Source organism: Phasianus colchicus, chromosome 10 (assembly GCF_987193195.1).
Source record: "Phasianus colchicus chromosome 10, bPhaCol1.hap1.1, whole genome shotgun sequence".
Classification (NCBI taxonomy): Eukaryota; Metazoa; Chordata; class Aves; order Galliformes; family Phasianidae; genus Phasianus; species Phasianus colchicus.
In genome coordinates this window covers 9,190,808-9,207,890 of record NC_143445.1, presented here as the reverse complement: position 1 = coordinate 9,207,890, position 17,083 = coordinate 9,190,808, and the positions used below count along the sequence as shown (strand labels likewise).

At 35.5% G+C, this 17,083-nt stretch overlaps 1 protein-coding gene across 2 annotated transcripts in view; it reads left to right on the top strand.

Annotated features, from left to right (window-relative positions):
- CUL3 (cullin 3) overlaps positions 1-17,083 on the top strand; it is a 49,947-nt gene that overhangs the window by 27,152 nt on the left and 5,712 nt on the right. For both annotated transcript variants that reach the window (XM_031596372.2, XM_031596373.2), the window contains exons 4-13: positions 1,611-1,771; positions 2,945-3,059; positions 3,660-3,888; positions 5,443-5,588; positions 8,353-8,529; positions 9,371-9,541; positions 10,815-10,922; positions 13,595-13,719; positions 14,061-14,157; positions 14,964-15,098. In XM_031596372.2, coding sequence (XP_031452232.1) covers positions 1,611-1,771; positions 2,945-3,059; positions 3,660-3,888; positions 5,443-5,588; positions 8,353-8,529; positions 9,371-9,541; positions 10,815-10,922; positions 13,595-13,719; positions 14,061-14,157; positions 14,964-15,098 — 1,464 coding nt within the window. The remainder of the gene's footprint in view (positions 1-1,610; positions 1,772-2,944; positions 3,060-3,659; positions 3,889-5,442; positions 5,589-8,352; positions 8,530-9,370; positions 9,542-10,814; positions 10,923-13,594; positions 13,720-14,060; positions 14,158-14,963; positions 15,099-17,083) is intronic.

Genomic DNA, 17,083 nt, shown 5'->3' with positions numbered 1-17,083 from the left:
TGTGAAAACTGGTATTTCACTTTCCTGTACTGATCAGGAGACAATCTGCTGTGTAATTGCTGTAGGAATAATTTTTCTGTGTATGTTTGGCTGCTAAAATCCTCAAGGGTGTGGAATCTGTTCCTTGTTATTTCTTCTAATTGTGGAACTTTTGTAAATGTACAATTTTGTAATTTTTTTCCATAGTCTGAAGCATTTAAAAAAAAAAAAAAAAGTTTAATTTTCTGTGTTTGAATAATTTGTTACTTGAATTGAGTGTAGTAAAGTGCTTAAGAAGATAACTGATGGAACCAATGGGGAAACTAATCTTTATACTCCAATTAAAACATTACCCATCATCCCCTATAGATTTTGTTGTTGTTGTTGTTATTTTTTTTTAACTGTAAATTCTCCAAAAACCTTTTCACAGTCAGATTTGTGAGTATAGAACATTTAAACTTCTATGGGCATCCTGAGTTTTAAGCAGTAGTAAAGCAGTATTTCTTAGTTACAACTTAACAGTTGCTTCAAAATAATGGATTATGTCCTAGCAAAAATTCAAAACAAAACAAACCAACCAGAAACATTATTTCTCTTTTCAGAAATAGTTTTTAAAAACTCACAACTTTTCTATTTGTTGTTTCATGATCTTATCTACCTCATCACTACTATATTATATTATATTAAGCAAATACACACATTTTCTGTCTCATGGTGACTTTATTAAGTCTTGCTTTTCTAGAGCGTTGATGAGTTGGAGAAAGGAACAGAAGAGAGGTTCATCAATCAGAACTAAACAGAATAGAAAAAAAATTGGATATTTCTGTAAATAGGTGTAAGAAGAGTGTGTGTGTGTCTGCTCAGTAGTGTGTCAATGAACTGCATGGTGGTGTTTATGCTTGTCAAACTTGTAATGTTCTGAGCATCAGACTGGACTAGTAAGTGCAGTAGAGGGCTAGAGGATGGTCAAGCAGCTTGACCCATCTTACAGATTGAGTAGGGAGATAGAACAATTGTTCTGCTTAGTATAGATTTATATAGCAACGTTTCAAGATACTTGCTCAGGTTGAAAGGAAGGGAGCTTTCTAATAAGGGTCCGACAGGAGCCCTTATAAACAGTTTGCATTACTTGTTGATAAACTTGGACTGTAATTATTTTGGCTTTACTTCTGTTCAGCTAATGATGCTATTTCAAGAAATGTCATTAAATAATGAGGAAGAACTGTGAAGTTGAGTGGTAGAATTATGAATGGCAGGTAGGGAAAAAATAACTTATTCTTTACAGAAGAGAGAGAGGATGGAAGGGAATTAAGTAGATAAGTAAAAAAAACTTGTAGATTATGCTATGATTTTTCTGAGTATTTGGGGACTCCCCTACTCTGAAAAAGTGTCAGGGATGTGGATTTGTTCTTGCCTGGTTTAGTCATAAATGCTGTGCTTACAATCTTAAGCAATGTAGACTTCCTATTAAATAATGTTTTGGTAAGTTGAACTGATTCTGAGATTATTTCTTTTAATGATGAGAAGAAGATTCATTTGATTATATCTGTACAGCACTGATGTGACTGGTCTCTTCCATCTCTGAATAACTTGAATTTGAAGTGCTATTGCTTTGAATACCTTTATTGTAGGACCGTGTCTACGTACAACAAAATAATGTGGAGAATGTCTACAATTTGGGTTTGATTATTTTTCGAGATCAAGTTGTACGTTATGGCTGTATTAGAGATCACTTACGGCAAACTCTGCTGGATATGATTGCAAGAGAAAGGAAAGGAGAGGTTGTAGACAGGTAAGATGTTTGTAAGTGACTGTCTTCTGTTGCAAATGATACTTACCAGTCCTTGAGTGAATCACAGTCATCCACAACTAAATCATTACTTAAGCAAATGTTTCTCCATAACGTGGAAAAAAAAAACCCACATTTTTTCTTTTAATAAAACTTAAAATAATGGCAAATGGATAAGCTCATTAATACATTTCTAATATTAATCTTGAGATGTTTATTGAAGTTTTTGTTAAATGTCTCCATTATCACCTTCTGACAGAGCATTTTATAATAAAAGTGGAGGTTTGACAGTTCTCTGCCTGCTGTTGTCATCCAGCTAGTCCTCTGTACTGAAAGGCTGTTTAAATTTCCTCTACCTACTTTGTTTGATTTTTGAAGTTTTCTTTTAGACTTCCATTTCAATTCCTGATGTTTTCACCCATCTAGCTCCTGGTCGTTCAGTTACCTCTGAGCTTTAAAATCTCTTCCTCATGTTCTCTTGTCATATTTGTGGAAGTAGAGTTTGATAGCATGCACTTCAGATGCTGCAGCTGAAGTCACTCGAAGTTTGTGAATTTTTTGTTTCTCCAGTTTCAGAACAGCTGATGGGTGTGGAGATATGTAAACTTCATGCTACTTTGGCTGCAGTTCTGCAATTGGGATTACCCAACATGCAGTTTATGAAGAGAAAAACACATGCTGGCAGCAGCTGTATATTATCCCCTGCTGCCAGAAACTAGAATTTTTTCGTAGATACAATTGTTTTATTTTTGAATTTTATCAATGTGTTTATGCCTAAACAGATGCTTAAGTTGCAGGTATGTTTTCATACTCTGTATGGCACCTTCCCTCTGTGCAAATTGTCTTGTTTACTACTAATCTACACATGCAGTTTTCAGTTTTCCTTGGTTATTCTCTTGAGTGGTGAAAGATATTCCTGTTAATAGTTTTCAAAATTGGTAGAACTTGATACCTGCTTTCCTATCATTATATTTAAAATATTAAATGTTGTCAGCTCCTTAGTTTTGAACAGAAATAATTTTACTGCTGTAATCTTCTGGAAAACCTCTCATGCAAGAAACAGATGTAGGATAGACTTTTTATTAGTTCATTTTAAGTTAAAGTTTTGAGTTGTTGTTCTGCTATGTACTCCCTATGTTATGTTGATTACTGAAGTTGTTAACTTACTTTTGGCAGAGGCGCAATAAGAAATGCTTGCCAGATGTTAATGATTCTAGGTCTTGAAGGAAGGTCAGTGTATGAAGAAGACTTTGAGGCTCCGTTTTTGGAGATGTCTGCAGAATTTTTTCAGGTACAGCAGTCTTGTAATTACTTGTATTTGGAGTGCTTTTTTAATTGCTTGGAATCGTGAGAGTTAGTGGTACTTCATTATTTATTTGACAAGTATGTCAATCTCTGTTAAATGAAATAAGAAGTGTGACTAACTTTGAGGAAAAAATAACACTAATTTCACAGAATTATTATAATTTAAATGTAATGGTGCGCATTGACATTCTCAAGAATAATGAGAAAATCATTGATGCACATAACTCATAAATATGACACAGACTGGTATTTGAAAATAAATTGTATTTTTTGCTTCTCCCATCTTTGTTTCTTTGGACCTGTGGCTGTAACTCCTATTTGTCACTGGATATTAGGCTGATTTAGTTAACTTTAGCATGGAAAATACCACACTTGTGTTCATGTACCCTCATACATACATAACACAATGAGTGCAATAGAACTTTTATTTTGTTAAGCCTATATGTAAGTCTTGGAGGTTTTGTTTGTTGGACATGCTGGGAGTCATTTAACTTGTTGATGAATGCTGATCTGAAATAACCAGTATATTTCCTTTTTCCTCCTTAAAATACAAGAAGTCTAAAGTATTAATTTGTGTTAATCACAGATGGAAAGTCAGAAATTTTTAGCTGAAAACAGTGCTTCTGTATATATAAAGAAAGTAGAAGCTAGAATTAATGAAGAAATAGAACGGGTGATGCACTGTCTGGATAAATCAACAGAAGAGCCAATTGTGAAAGTTGTTGAGAGGGAGCTTATTTCCAAGCATATGAAAACTATAGTGGAAATGGAGAACTCTGGGCTAGTTCATATGCTGAAAAATGGGAAGACAGAAGGTAAGACCATATCATATGGGAGACAGAAATGCTTACCATACTGCTTGTTGTTTTTAAACATAAGATGAACTGAGCTTAACTTTTGTGTTCCTGTTTGGCTTTCTTCTACACGCCTCTCTGGATGGTACTTCAGAGGCTTTAGAGAGTTTTTAGGACACAGACTGTATGTAGAACTTGTTTCTGTTTAGTACCAGATACAGTTACTTTTTTTTTTTTTTGTAAGCTAAGTATTTCTTAAGCATTTATCTTTTGTGCTGCGCTTGGTTACCTGCTCTCTGTGAGCCATTTTATTGCTTTTGTGCTAACAGTATGTAGATTTTAAAATGCATCACTGTTTCGTGGGGTTTTTTGGGTGGGGGTGGTGCAGTATAAAAATGGTAGAGTAAATGACATTGAATTGCATGACTGATTTTGGGGGAGAAGGATTTGTTGCAGGAAAAAAAAGTTGTTCATTTTAAAGGATGAGAAACATATTCTAAGTGATTGCAAAAGAAGTGTTTGATTTGGTAAGGTTTTCTGTAATATAGGTTACTGTGAGACAGCAACTGAATGCAAGTTTTTATAGAAAGAGAACCTACACTTCTGAAACAGTGCAATGAAGAATGATTGTAGTATCTATTTTTAGAAATCAGTCTTCATACTAAAGCATTGAGAATGGGAACAGACTCACTGTTTGGATAAATGGCTTTTGTTCCTTGAAGTAGCTTCATAATTAGGTGGCAGTCAGAGTGATAAAGTGAGCAAATTTCTTAGCTGTAAGAAAAGAGAATTTCTGTATGGAAAGGTAATGTGATGGTACCATGCTTAACCTTTTTTCATTAATATCCAGTTAAGATAGGCTTCAGAGTGACAGGACGGGGATATTGAAGGGTATTTACAACATACAAGAATTAATATAATTTTTATAGGCATTGGTTTAATTTAGTTGTGAGAATTTTGCATAAGAGGTTTACAAGGACTACTCTTCAAAGCCATATTTAAGCTAAGTCAGTTCTCATGATTTTAGGTATGTGAAACAAAGTAGTGGGAATTTATGGGGCTATTCCTTCAAGACAGTACAAATTAAACTCAGCTAAACAAATGCAAATTAAACTCATGTTTTTACTGTTTTTTTTGTTGTTTTTTTTCTTTTAACAAGCATCTCATTAGTACTGTCTAATTTGTTTTAACATAATATTTGATTTTTTGACGGTAGCCTTGGAAGATACATTCTTAAATACCATGAAAAGTGATTTTAGTGAAGCTTAAAACACACCAGCCTTTAAAACAGATGTCAACTTTTGCTGGCCTGGTGATCAGCAACACAAGTATATGCTATTACAGACAGCTTGAATTAAATACCACCTTTGTTTTTAATTTAATTTTCTGTGGCTGCTGTAGTCAATATGTTCTTGGGGTAAAGAAAAGGGGGCAGAATTTTCCATCCAGTGCCTGAGCTGTTACAGATGCTTTTGTCACTTGAATGAGTGAACTCTTCTGCTGTTTGTTGTCTTTTGCTGTGAAATGAATGAGTTACAGAGGGCATCATGCATAACATCTCATTCTTTTCTACAGACCTTGCTTGCATGTACAAGCTGTTTAGTCGTGTGCCAAACGGTCTGAAGACAATGTGCGAGTGCATGAGCTCATACCTGAGAGAGCAAGGCAAAGCACTAGTTTCTGAAGAGGGAGAAGGAAAGAATCCAGTTGACTACATTCAGGTAGTGAAATACTTAAAAGCTTTCTTTCCTTCTTCTTTCCCATATTTTCCAGAGTAACATGTTTTATATAAGAAACCTCTTAACATTGACTCAGAAGGGTTAATCATTTATTAATAAACTACACTTCTATTTAAAATGCACACAATTTTTAATTTTGGAAATGTTTAGAACTCCTAAGTTGTTGGTAAGTACAAGCTCCTAATTAGTGGGTTTTTGGTATCTACTTTTATTAAAATATTCAAAACAGTTATATAAAACCTTGGAACTTTTTGGCTTATTGTAAATTATATTTGCCTTCAGATTGCATTTTATCCTAAGAAGCTTCTTAGCATCTATTTAATGTAATTTTGTGCAACGTTGGCTATTGATGTTCAAGATGGAATTTCATAGCAAGATTCTTATGGTTTACAACATTCATCTCTCACTCACAGTTTAATTACTAGCTTAATTCTTGGTCTCCCTGAGAGACACAGCATTTCTGCGTATTAGTAGGTGTTTTGCTGTTCTGCATCTCACTAAGATATTGTGTAGCATTAATTTACCAAGACCGTAAAATGTGCTGCAGGAGTGTTGTCATCTGTTCTTTCTTCCCATTGTCTCTGAGAATATAGCTCTAATTTCTCTCAGTTCATTGAAATTCAAGTATATGTTTTATAGCTGAAAATGTTTTACACTTGATATCAAAATGTGTATTTGTTAAATATGTTAATTTTTTACAGATGTGTAGCTGCAGTCATTTTGTCTGGTCCTTAAAAGAAGCATTTCATGTTGTGTATCTATTATCTCTGCTACTTTGTTTGAAAACAATAAATTTACTAGAACTGGTTACTATTACAAGAAGCCATTTGAGTATAGAAACATTTTTGTTTGAATTGTCTGGCAGTGCTGAAGCAAGACTTCTTACCTAATTTGGACAAGAATGATTCTCCAATGATTGTTAAAAAGAAGATAGTACTATTTGAACTTTCTTAGGTGTAAAGATTCTGGGCTGTTGTGTTTTTGTGGTGGTGTGATTTATTTAAAAATAAAAAAATGGCAAGTAATATGTAAAACAAGTGTCTGAAGTAATTTTCACTTTAGGATTCTGTTTGACCCAAAGGGAGTGTCTTAAGAGGCTGAGCTGGGGAAAAGCTAAATACTTAATTATAAAGATGCTATCAATGTATCTTGCCACAAAGTTGAGTACCTGGTGAAGCTGAAGAAGACTTACAGCAGAGCTCATCCACAGTCCAATTAGTATTTACCCCCAACCATCTCATGAAGATGTCCTAAGAAGGAATCAATATTTGATTACTGCTAAACCTTTAAAAATATTTATCCTCCTGTTAACATGATGGAAGAAAGAAAAATGAATAGAGAAACCACCTTACTCATTTCAGTCAAGCTAATCTGAAACTTTCAAGAACTTAAATATCGGTAAGAAGATAGACAGGGAAGATATATTATACTATCAAGAAAAAAGGTCTTCATAGTTCAGCACTGCTTCTGCAACATGACACTGCCAAACCCTCAGCATGATTGGTGACATGATTGCAAAAGCATTGCCAGGGGATTAAATTTAAAACTCCTTAAAATAATGGATGGGATGTTGAGATGCTGCTGTGATTCAAGATACTAACAGTTTCTCCTGTTGAAAACCAGCTTGTTCAGATGGTGTACTCCTGGAGAGGAGACATAAGCTAACTTTGGTTAACAGAGAGAGAGAGAGTGGGATTTCCTTTGAATTTAAAATTTCTAATACGCATTAATTAGACCGTCTAAAGACCATTCCTTTAAGTGAGGTAGTGAGTCCCTAAGAAACATTACTACTTTCTTGAGTAATTCTTGAATGGCTTCTTTAAGTAACCACAAATAAATAAATTCTTCAGCGATGTAGGACTTAAGGATCATTTAACCTGAATGGATTGTATGGACAGTAGTTGTCAACTTTTTGCATGATATTCTTTTTCCCACCACCCTGAATATGTTACTTTTGTCTAAATCCCATGTGTATCATATATGCTTAGCAAGGTGCTGATGTGATTTTTATGATGCTTCTACACTCAGTTGTTTTAGCTGTAAGTATAGATGGTGCAACCCCTAAAAATGACAGTAAAAATCTGATAGTTTAGCTAAAAGAAATGGTTCATTTCAGGTTAGTCTTCAGAACTTCACACTGCAATTGTGAACTTCAAACTGTGGCAATTGGAGGACAGATGCTTGTATCTAACTTTCATATATTCACAGAGATTTGTACAGATTAATAAGAAACACACAGCTAAATAACACAGAACATCCCTGGCTTGAATCTGCAGGGGTAAAAAAGTTAATAAGATCTGTCCTCTTCTTGCAGTGTGTTTTTTCCTTAAACTTGTTTAGTGGCTCTGTGGATGCAGTTAATGGGTGCTTAGCCTGATCTCTCTGATATCCTGTATTTAGGAAGGGAAGTGATTTTGACAACTTAATTTTACGTAGATAAGGCTTAGTTCCAAAAATACCTTCTTTAAGTTGTTGATTTAAAATAAAGTAAATCAGCCTGTTCAACAAGAGTGATTAAAATACTTAATCTGTCAGTAGCCTATTACAGCAAGAGATTTAGGGCAGCTGTAGACGTTTATAAAGAGAAATGAAATTTCCCGTGCTTTCTAACAATGCAGAACATTGTAGAGAGCATTGCAGAACCTCTGCTTGTAGATCTGATCTACTCTACAACTTCACCTGTTGCTGCTGTTTTTACAACTTAAAATTTCAAATCAGTAAAAATGTTTATACTTTTTTTTTGAAGGGTTTACTGGATTTGAAGAGTAGGTTTGACCGCTTTCTTCAAGAATCTTTCAATAACGACCGACTCTTCAAACAGACTATTGCGGGTGACTTTGAATATTTCCTCAACCTCAACTCTAGGTCTCCAGAGTACCTCTCATTATTTATTGATGATAAGCTGAAAAAAGGAGTCAAGGGAGTAAGTATAAATTAAATCAAAAGATCCTACTGTTTTCTGTGCAAACTTGGATCAAATTAAACTAAGGTAATCTTCTGAGAATGATTTTTATATTAAGGTAAACGGCACTGCTACCTTTTTCAAACAAAGAAAAAGGCCATAACACACATCTGAGCCCATAACACGTTAGGGCTAAACTTATATAAGGCACACAAGGATATCTCAGGATGTGTAGCTTGACCTCCATCTCACTGCCTTAGATTGTATTAAATTCTGCAGCTCTTTCTTGGAAACCTGTTCAGTTCCTTAAGTATATTTGTAGTTCAGTAGTTATTCCCAATACCTAACGATTCTTTTGCAAAGTAACTCACTTGGTTAGCCAATCAAATAATCAATTCTATTTATTTATAAAAATAAGGAATCATTTTATTTGTTGTGGCACTAGACAGGCTTTGCAAAATCAGTATCAGAATGTGAAAATCTTCATTCTAAGCTGACTTGCCATATTATTAGTTACTGATGCTGGTTTATAGTTGTGCTTCTTTTTTAATTCTTTTTTAATGCTTCAAAATGTATGGTCATCAGGAAAATTTCACTATTTTATCAGTGGTTTTAACCATTCAATGCCCCTATCTCCATCTCCATCATTGCTTCTTCCTACATTTTTGATTGTTATTTTCTCTCTTTTACTGGGTTAGTGCACTGTTGTTTTGGCTCAGTTGTTCATATGTTAGGCCAATTTTGTTATGTTCCTTCTAGGCTATTCTTTCACCATATACTTGGTGTGAATTGCTTGAAGTATGTAGGCTGTATATGACATCCGTCCTGGAAGACTAAAACCAGTATATTATTTCTTCCACAGCTAACAGAGCAAGAAGTAGAAACTATCTTGGATAAGGCAATGGTTTTATTTAGGTTTATGCAAGAGAAAGATGTTTTTGAGCGGTATTATAAGCAGCACTTGGCAAGAAGACTTCTTACAAACAAGAGTGTTTCGGATGACTCTGAGAAAAATATGATATCTAAATTAAAGGTAAGACAATATTTGTATACTTTTTGCTTTGTTTATTTCATAAATATGATTTCTTTGGCCTTATATAAGGGTTATATATGAAAGCTACACGTCGCAGTTAAATACAGATTTGATTTTTAAAGCCCTAACAGAAAATATGAAGTGTTATTCTGAAACATTATGTAGAAATAAAAAGAAGGAAATGCTGGAAAACATATGGAAATGGTGTAAATTCACAGCAGGTATTTGATGACATTCATTTTTGTTAAATTGTACTATCTCATCTTCAGATTAGCAGTAATATTCAATTCCTTTCTGATGTAGTTTGAGATTGAGTGAAAAAAGATCTTACCAGTGTTTGGAAACATTTTGCTTACTGCTCTTGGTCCAGTTTATTCTGGTTGCAAGAGTGACCAAGAGACTGAGAAGGTAAAACATAAAGATTAGCAATCCTTGAAGCAGCTTCTAATCCAGCTTCTTCCCCTGTGGTATGTTAAGTGTCTAGGGGATTTTTGAACCTGGCTGATTTGGTTGTAAAAATCAAACTTCCATGATTCTTAGTTTTTGACCTTTGTATTTCCAACCATGAATGAATGAAATCTGTTTGTATCAGATTTCTCCAGATTATCAATACTAATTAATTCCCAGTTACCTTTCCACTTCTTCCCACCTGGTGAACACAGGGATTGAGACTGCCCTCTTTTCTCATGGATTTGCCCAGAGATGGGAATAATGTAGATAACATGCTGGCCTTTACCATATATGTGAAGCTGTGCTTTAGAAGTATACAGACAGTCCTGACTGTCCAGTGTAAATGCATATATTCGCCCGTATGTCTATATGTGTATGTCACAGATTGAAGAAAGATCTGGTGATCTTACTTTGTACTCTGCAGTAGCCCTTGAAAATGATGTATACTTAAGATAAAAATCTTTGTGCATCAAAAACTATTATTTTCTCATTGTCATGTTACAGAACAGGTTAGCTCATATGCATTGGTCTATTAAGCTTTCACCAATGTTTAAGGTGAGATAAAAATGCAGAAATTATGTCAAAAAAATACTCTAATGGGTGAAAAGGGAGGGAAAGCTTCAATTTGTGCAGGCTTAGATATGAAAAATGAAAGTTATTTTGGGATGGTTTTTTTTTTAAAGTTCTGAAAGTAATGGAAGTAAGAGTCCAAGTAACCACATGTATGGAAATAGCATTTTTATGAGACATAAACTCTAGCTGTTGGGTTCATGTATCAGATCTTCCATAGCCCTGGTGCAATGAGTGATGTTGTGTGTTTCAGACTGAATGTGGATGTCAATTCACATCTAAACTGGAAGGAATGTTCAGGGACATGAGCATCTCAAACACGACGATGGATGAGTTCAGGCAACATCTGCAGTCGACTGGGGTAAGAGCACAGCTTCTGTGTGCTTCTCCTTTTATGTCAGTGCAAAGCACAAACCTTTATCCACGGGGGTTTTTTTGTTAGTGTTCTCATCTGAGAAGAAGGATTTGGTTGGCATCCTCAAATTAGATTTCTTATTGTGTTTCTCATCTCGTAAACTCTGTTAATATTTCCAGAAATCGAAAAGTCATTTCAAAAGCTGACTTACAGCCTATCGGTACCACTTTCGCCGCGTAGAATCCCGTTCCAGCTCCATTGCGCCTCCGTTGCTGCGCGGTCCCTCCTCCGTCGGCCTCCTTCCTCGTGGCCGCCAGGGGGCGCTCTGCGGCCGCCTTCCCGGCTGCTCGCTGGGGGCGCGTACGGGCTCGTTCGTGCTGACACCAGCGGGGCGGTTTCAGCAGAGGTTGTAGAGGCACACGTGGACAGATACAGGTGTTTGTGGGCGGGCATCTTTACTGCAGCTTTTGTTCTTTAGAATCGAATGGTGTTTTCCTTCTAGAATGATTAAAATAGAAATGTCAAGACAAATTTTTAGAGCACTCCGACTTTTTTTTTGTGAGACTTTTACATAGGATTCTTGTATGTTAAAGACAACCTGACAGTGTTATTTTGACTTAATGTATGATATCTATATTTCCTTCTTAACTATGTACAGCTAATAAGGTAAAGTTCAGCTGTTAACAGCTGTTCTGCTAGGTCTCATTTGAAACTGTCTTATTCTTGGCAAAGAACCAGCAGTTTGCCCAAGGGCTGCCTTTTGTTCAGCCTCATTGCCTTTTAATGACACTTTGGGAATATTTGTTTATGATGGAAGCAGAGATGTTTCTGTTGGTGTTCATAATATTTGAGATAAAATAAATCTATTGTTTTCTTTGTTTTTAAGTATTGCTGTTAACATCCAGGTGTTTTTGCGTTCTGTAGGAAATAGTCAATTCTTCTCCTTTTTAAACAATTTATATACCTCAGATATGTGCAGTGCCTCTTAGAGGAATCAGAAATCTACTTGACTCTAAATAATCTGACCTGCAAAGTCTCCTGCTGGATCCTGTATCCCAAGATATGGGTAGTGCCAAGGTCTATTTGAATAATGATTGGTTTGATATCAGTAAGGGGGAAAGCTAAGCACAAGGGAAAGCCCAGGATAACATAACTCATAATTCTACAGCTGCAATTCCAAAACCTTAAATTGTTAAGGTTTTTTTTTTTTTTTTTTTTTTTAAGACTAGATCATTTTAGGGCACTTTCCATTTGTTCATACCATTTTTGCAATGAAGAGATGGAAAGTGAAGGGCTTACAGAACTTTTCTGGGTCTGCTGTGTATAATGTATGATATGCGACATTCTAAATTTATACTGTGTTCTAATCTGACTGAGACCAAAAACCTCAGGGAAAGGTTGCCACTTTAACTACAATGATTTCAGTTCCTGATAAAGACACTTTCTATATCTTCCTGTCTATGTTGATTGCCTTTCCCTATACTCTGTCTGGAGCGAAAATTGTTTGAAGCTTCTCTGTAGGTGATTTATAGATTAGTTTTCTGCATCTAAACGGCGATTTTAATTATCTTGTGAGCCTTATAGCATTGATAATACAGAATTGGAAGCAAGGCAGTAATTTTGAGTACTGAACAAGTTCCATACTGGTCTTTGCATGCTTTTCCAAACTGTTGTGCTTTAGCCTTAACCAAATTCATTTTGAGAGGATATTTCTCTCTGAGTAGCTTGGCATCAATCTAGATTTTTCAGAAGTTTCCTAGGCACAAGTTTGGTAATGCACAAAAGCATGTGACACACACACAGTACAAAATTGATTATAGTACAAGCAAATGCTGCTCTGTTATTTAGGACTGGAAGTTTCTGAAGTCATGGGATATTTCGTGTCAGTCTAAAATATAGCTTGCTCTATTTGTATTTAACAATTTATAACATTTGGGTATGTTACACTTTGTTTTTCTTGTCCATAATTTGTGCTAACTAGCTAACAGCTACCGGAGCTGAAAATGCTCACCTTTAAGTTTAATAAAGTGAGTTGAGATACCAGTAAGGATAAGGCCACATGATAGCTAGAAGTTTATCTCCTACTAATGGAAGTGCTTTGTGGATCCATGCTTCACTTGTACAATGTTTTCTAAGCAGTGCTGAGTATTCATTGGCAATGGCTGTCTTCAGAGAAAGTACATATGTTGTGTGCGTGAAAGTAACTGTTCACATAACAGTATGGAGGCAAGTTGTAGGAGGAGCTTGCTGTTACTTAACATCAGATAATTTGGTATTTTTATTTGCTTCCAGAGGTTAAATTTACAGTTACTTAGAAATTTGTGTCTTTAGCAACCTGGCTTTGTTGTGCACAGTCAAAAGGGGAAAGCCTGTTTAGAAAGAACTGTTCTATATATTATAAATTCCATTCGTGATCACAGGTATTTCGCTCTTGGTTGGACTTTAATAAAAGTCTGTATGCTCCTAATTGCCACAGGGAATGACATGGAGCTTTCTGATCTGTCATCTAACATTCTGATGGTGATGAGTTCATTTGTTCAGTGTTGGTAAAACAATGTTTACAGATATATGTTCCATCTTTTCCATAATTGTGCAAGTTCTCTACTTTCTACATGATAGAAAAAAACAGTGAAGCATGATCTTCTTTTAAAACAATGAATGTTTTCTTCCAATTGTAGGTCTCATTAGGTGGTGTTGATCTTACAGTGCGGGTCCTCACAACAGGTTACTGGCCTACCCAGTCAGCCACACCAAAGTGCAACATCCCTCCAGCTCCCCGACATGCTTTTGAAATATTTAGAAGGTATGTATTAAAACAGGCTTTGAGGTGGAGGTTTTAAGAGCAAACTTTCTAAACTTAACTTACTTACAGGTATGTTTTGCCATTAAAACAAAAGACATGCTATCGTACCAGTCTTTTTCAGTTGAAACAGAAATTGAGAATACAGTATTTGCATTTTTAGACTTGAGGCTTTGGGAGTTCTTAATATGAATTCTAATGCAATGCTTTGGAAAAAGGAGGAGTTAGAAATTTCCTTAATTGCAATGGAAAGTGCACATAATTACTAAGCTTCTAGTAAGCAGTTTCCACTTAATATATAATTTACATGTTGTATTTAAGTTTTTGATTCATTTATATTACAGATTTTATTTAGCCAAACACAGTGGACGACAGCTGACGCTCCAGCATCACATGGGTTCTGCAGATCTCAATGCCACTTTCTATGGGCCAGTTAAAAAGGTAAAGTATGAAGGTTATGAGAGTGTTGTATTTTAACGTTTAGAATGAAACCTAAACAAGTGCACAGTTGTATCAACTTCATAATTTTATAAAATAAGCTTGCCCATTGATAATATTAGCAAAAAGAGCCCTTCATCCCTTCTATATTCTTCCTTTGTAAATGTTTGAAAACATTTTCTTCTTCTAAACCTGATTTTCATGTGTCGCAAATCATCCCTTTTAGTTCCTCGCAGAAAAGTAGTAATTTGGATCTTGAAGGAAATTTAGTGTTCTGCCGGTTTTTTGACTGAAATAGTCAAAAGTAAAATGAAATTTATCTTCAGTCTCATTTTTGTTAGTGTGAAAACATACTTTTAAGCCAAGTCTACTTTGGTTTTTATATGAAGAGTGCTAGCAATGTTGACGTTTTTCCAAATGTGTATAATACTTAGTATTTATATATACAAGAAAAATCTGAAAGCTACTCAGGTGGTGGAGCAGGTGCCCATAGAGGCTGTGGGGTTTGTTCTTGGGAAATGCTCAGTATTTGACTGGATAGAGTCTTGAGTGTCCTGTTCTGTATGGCCTGGCTGTGAGCAGTGGCTGGACCATGCAACATACCAAGGTGCCTCCAACTAAAAAAATCTGCTGTGATTGTAAGATCACCTACTGGAGAGAGATTCTGGTTATGCCACCAGGCATATGCCATTCTATCACATCTATAGACTGAGTTCCAAGGTAACTTTCATCATATAACTTCCATCTTACTGAGAAAATATTTTGGAGTGAAGAATGAACTGATAGTAGTTCTGTTATTTTTAAAATAGGAAGATGGCTCAGAGGTTGGCGTAGGAGGTGCCCAAGTAACTGGCTCAAATACACGGAAGCACATATTGCAAGTGTCCACTTTCCAGATGACGATATTAATGCTCTTTAACAACAGAGAAAAATACACCTTTGAGGTATGAGTTGGTTTTTTTTTCTTACCTGTCTTTCAGCTAACTTTCATAGTCTTTCTTGTTCTATTAACTAGGTATTTGATGAGCACAAATACAACACTTCTCATTCCACTGGAGCATGGGTCAGACTGATAAATGCAGGAACAGATCAGCACCAGTTCTTTATCTAGAAACAGTTCCAGAAGAGGATGTCATTTGGGAGTGGAAGTTTTCAGGACAGTTGAAGAGGGCTGTTGAGTATGGTTATTCCTTGGCCGTAGAGCAATAGAAAAGCTGAAGCTGGAATGCAGCAGGTGGCTCTGCTTGCTCATTTTCTTTGAGGAACTGAATCTATAGGCCCAGGGATTTTTGTGTCATTGCTTTTTTCAGCAGTTAAAGTGTTTAAACTGGCAGCCTGGAGTGAGCTGTAGGATTAATCAAAGAACGTGCATCCCTTCACTGGCCTGGTGAACCAGAAAGTACAATAAAGAAGTTCCAAAGAGATTCCTAATACAGAGATTGAAGGGGCATTACTATGGAAGGTTGAAGCTCATAAGAGGTGGTGGAGAATGCTTTGGGAGTGGCATTGTTCTAGCCTGCTATTATGAGGATGTTATTGGAAATAGTTGGGATTGAGAAAGGCAGAGTTTGATTAGAGACTCTTAAATACTACTATACTACTTATGGTTTGCAAAAGAGTATTTGGGAGCTCAGGAAGTCCTGGGTTTTGTGCAGTGTCTGCAGGAGCATTACAGCTTTGAGTACTTCCTCAGCAGAGAACTTAAAAAGAAAGGAGGATTTAACAGCTAGGTTAACAGCTTGGTTTTCCTAATTGAAATTGGGCTGGTAGCTACATTATTTTATAAATTTATTGGTGTTTTTTTCTATGAATAATAGAAGCTCATTTATATGTGAATAAATAATACTTGGTATCACAAATATGACTGTGATATGTGCACAAAATTATAATTAATTTTACTAAGACCAGATGATAGAGAACTGTCCGCAAGTGTCTAGGTTGTATATGTTTGTTTTCTCATGTTTAGGAATTTTTAAGCTGTTTTTTATGTCAGCCTTTAACTAAAACATTAAGAAGGCATACTTTGTTTGGCTTCTTTGGTGAAGTATGTGGGAGTTGTCTTTCAGCAGAAAAGCTTGTGAAAATCTAAGAGTAGATTGAATTTTGTCTGTCTTCACTGACTGTTGAATACCATGATTAATTACCAAGTGCTGGCATATGCTGTTGTTCTCTCCTATGAACTTAGTGCTTTTACCGCAACACAGTGTGAGAGATGGCCTGCAGTGTGCTTGAGTAAGCATAAAAGCAAAGTGTTTCTGCAGATTCACAGCTGGACAGATTAAATTTAAGTTGTTTTTGTGGTTGGATAGCCTTTGCTATTTACCTTTTTCTTTGTATTCAGTGAGATTATTAACTGGAAGCTTGTTAAGATTGTGAACAGCTGTTAATCTATGTGATTGAGAGAAAAATAAGATTACGATGATGCAAGAATAATGTATGAGGTTCTACAGAAATGTAAAGAATCATAACATAGCAAGGTTCCTTGTCCAAAATTTATGTAATTAATGTATTTCTGTATGTCAAGGATTTGTTTACAACAACAAATGAAAAAGTGGCCATGTAGCTCTAGCTTAATGTTACTTGCTTCTAAGAAGAAGGATGTTTGTGCAAACCCTCAGAGCTTGTTCCGTTTTCATTCAATTCAGTTTCTTGTAATGGAATTTCATGTAATGCTCAGCTTTTGGGGTTTTTTTTGTTTGTTGTTTGTGCTGAAGTTTACAAAGCAGCTCAGTGTTTTGAAGGGTAAAATGTACATCTTTAATGACAATGCTGAAAATGAAGGGAAAATACTTATTTCTTATTATATCTCTAGGTTTCACAAACAAGAAATACAGGTGTTGCTGTAGTAGAAGCAAAACTAGTGATTATTTTAGCAAAGAAGTGACACTGGAACTTAAAAACTGGCATGCCTTTGTTCTCTTTTGCTCAT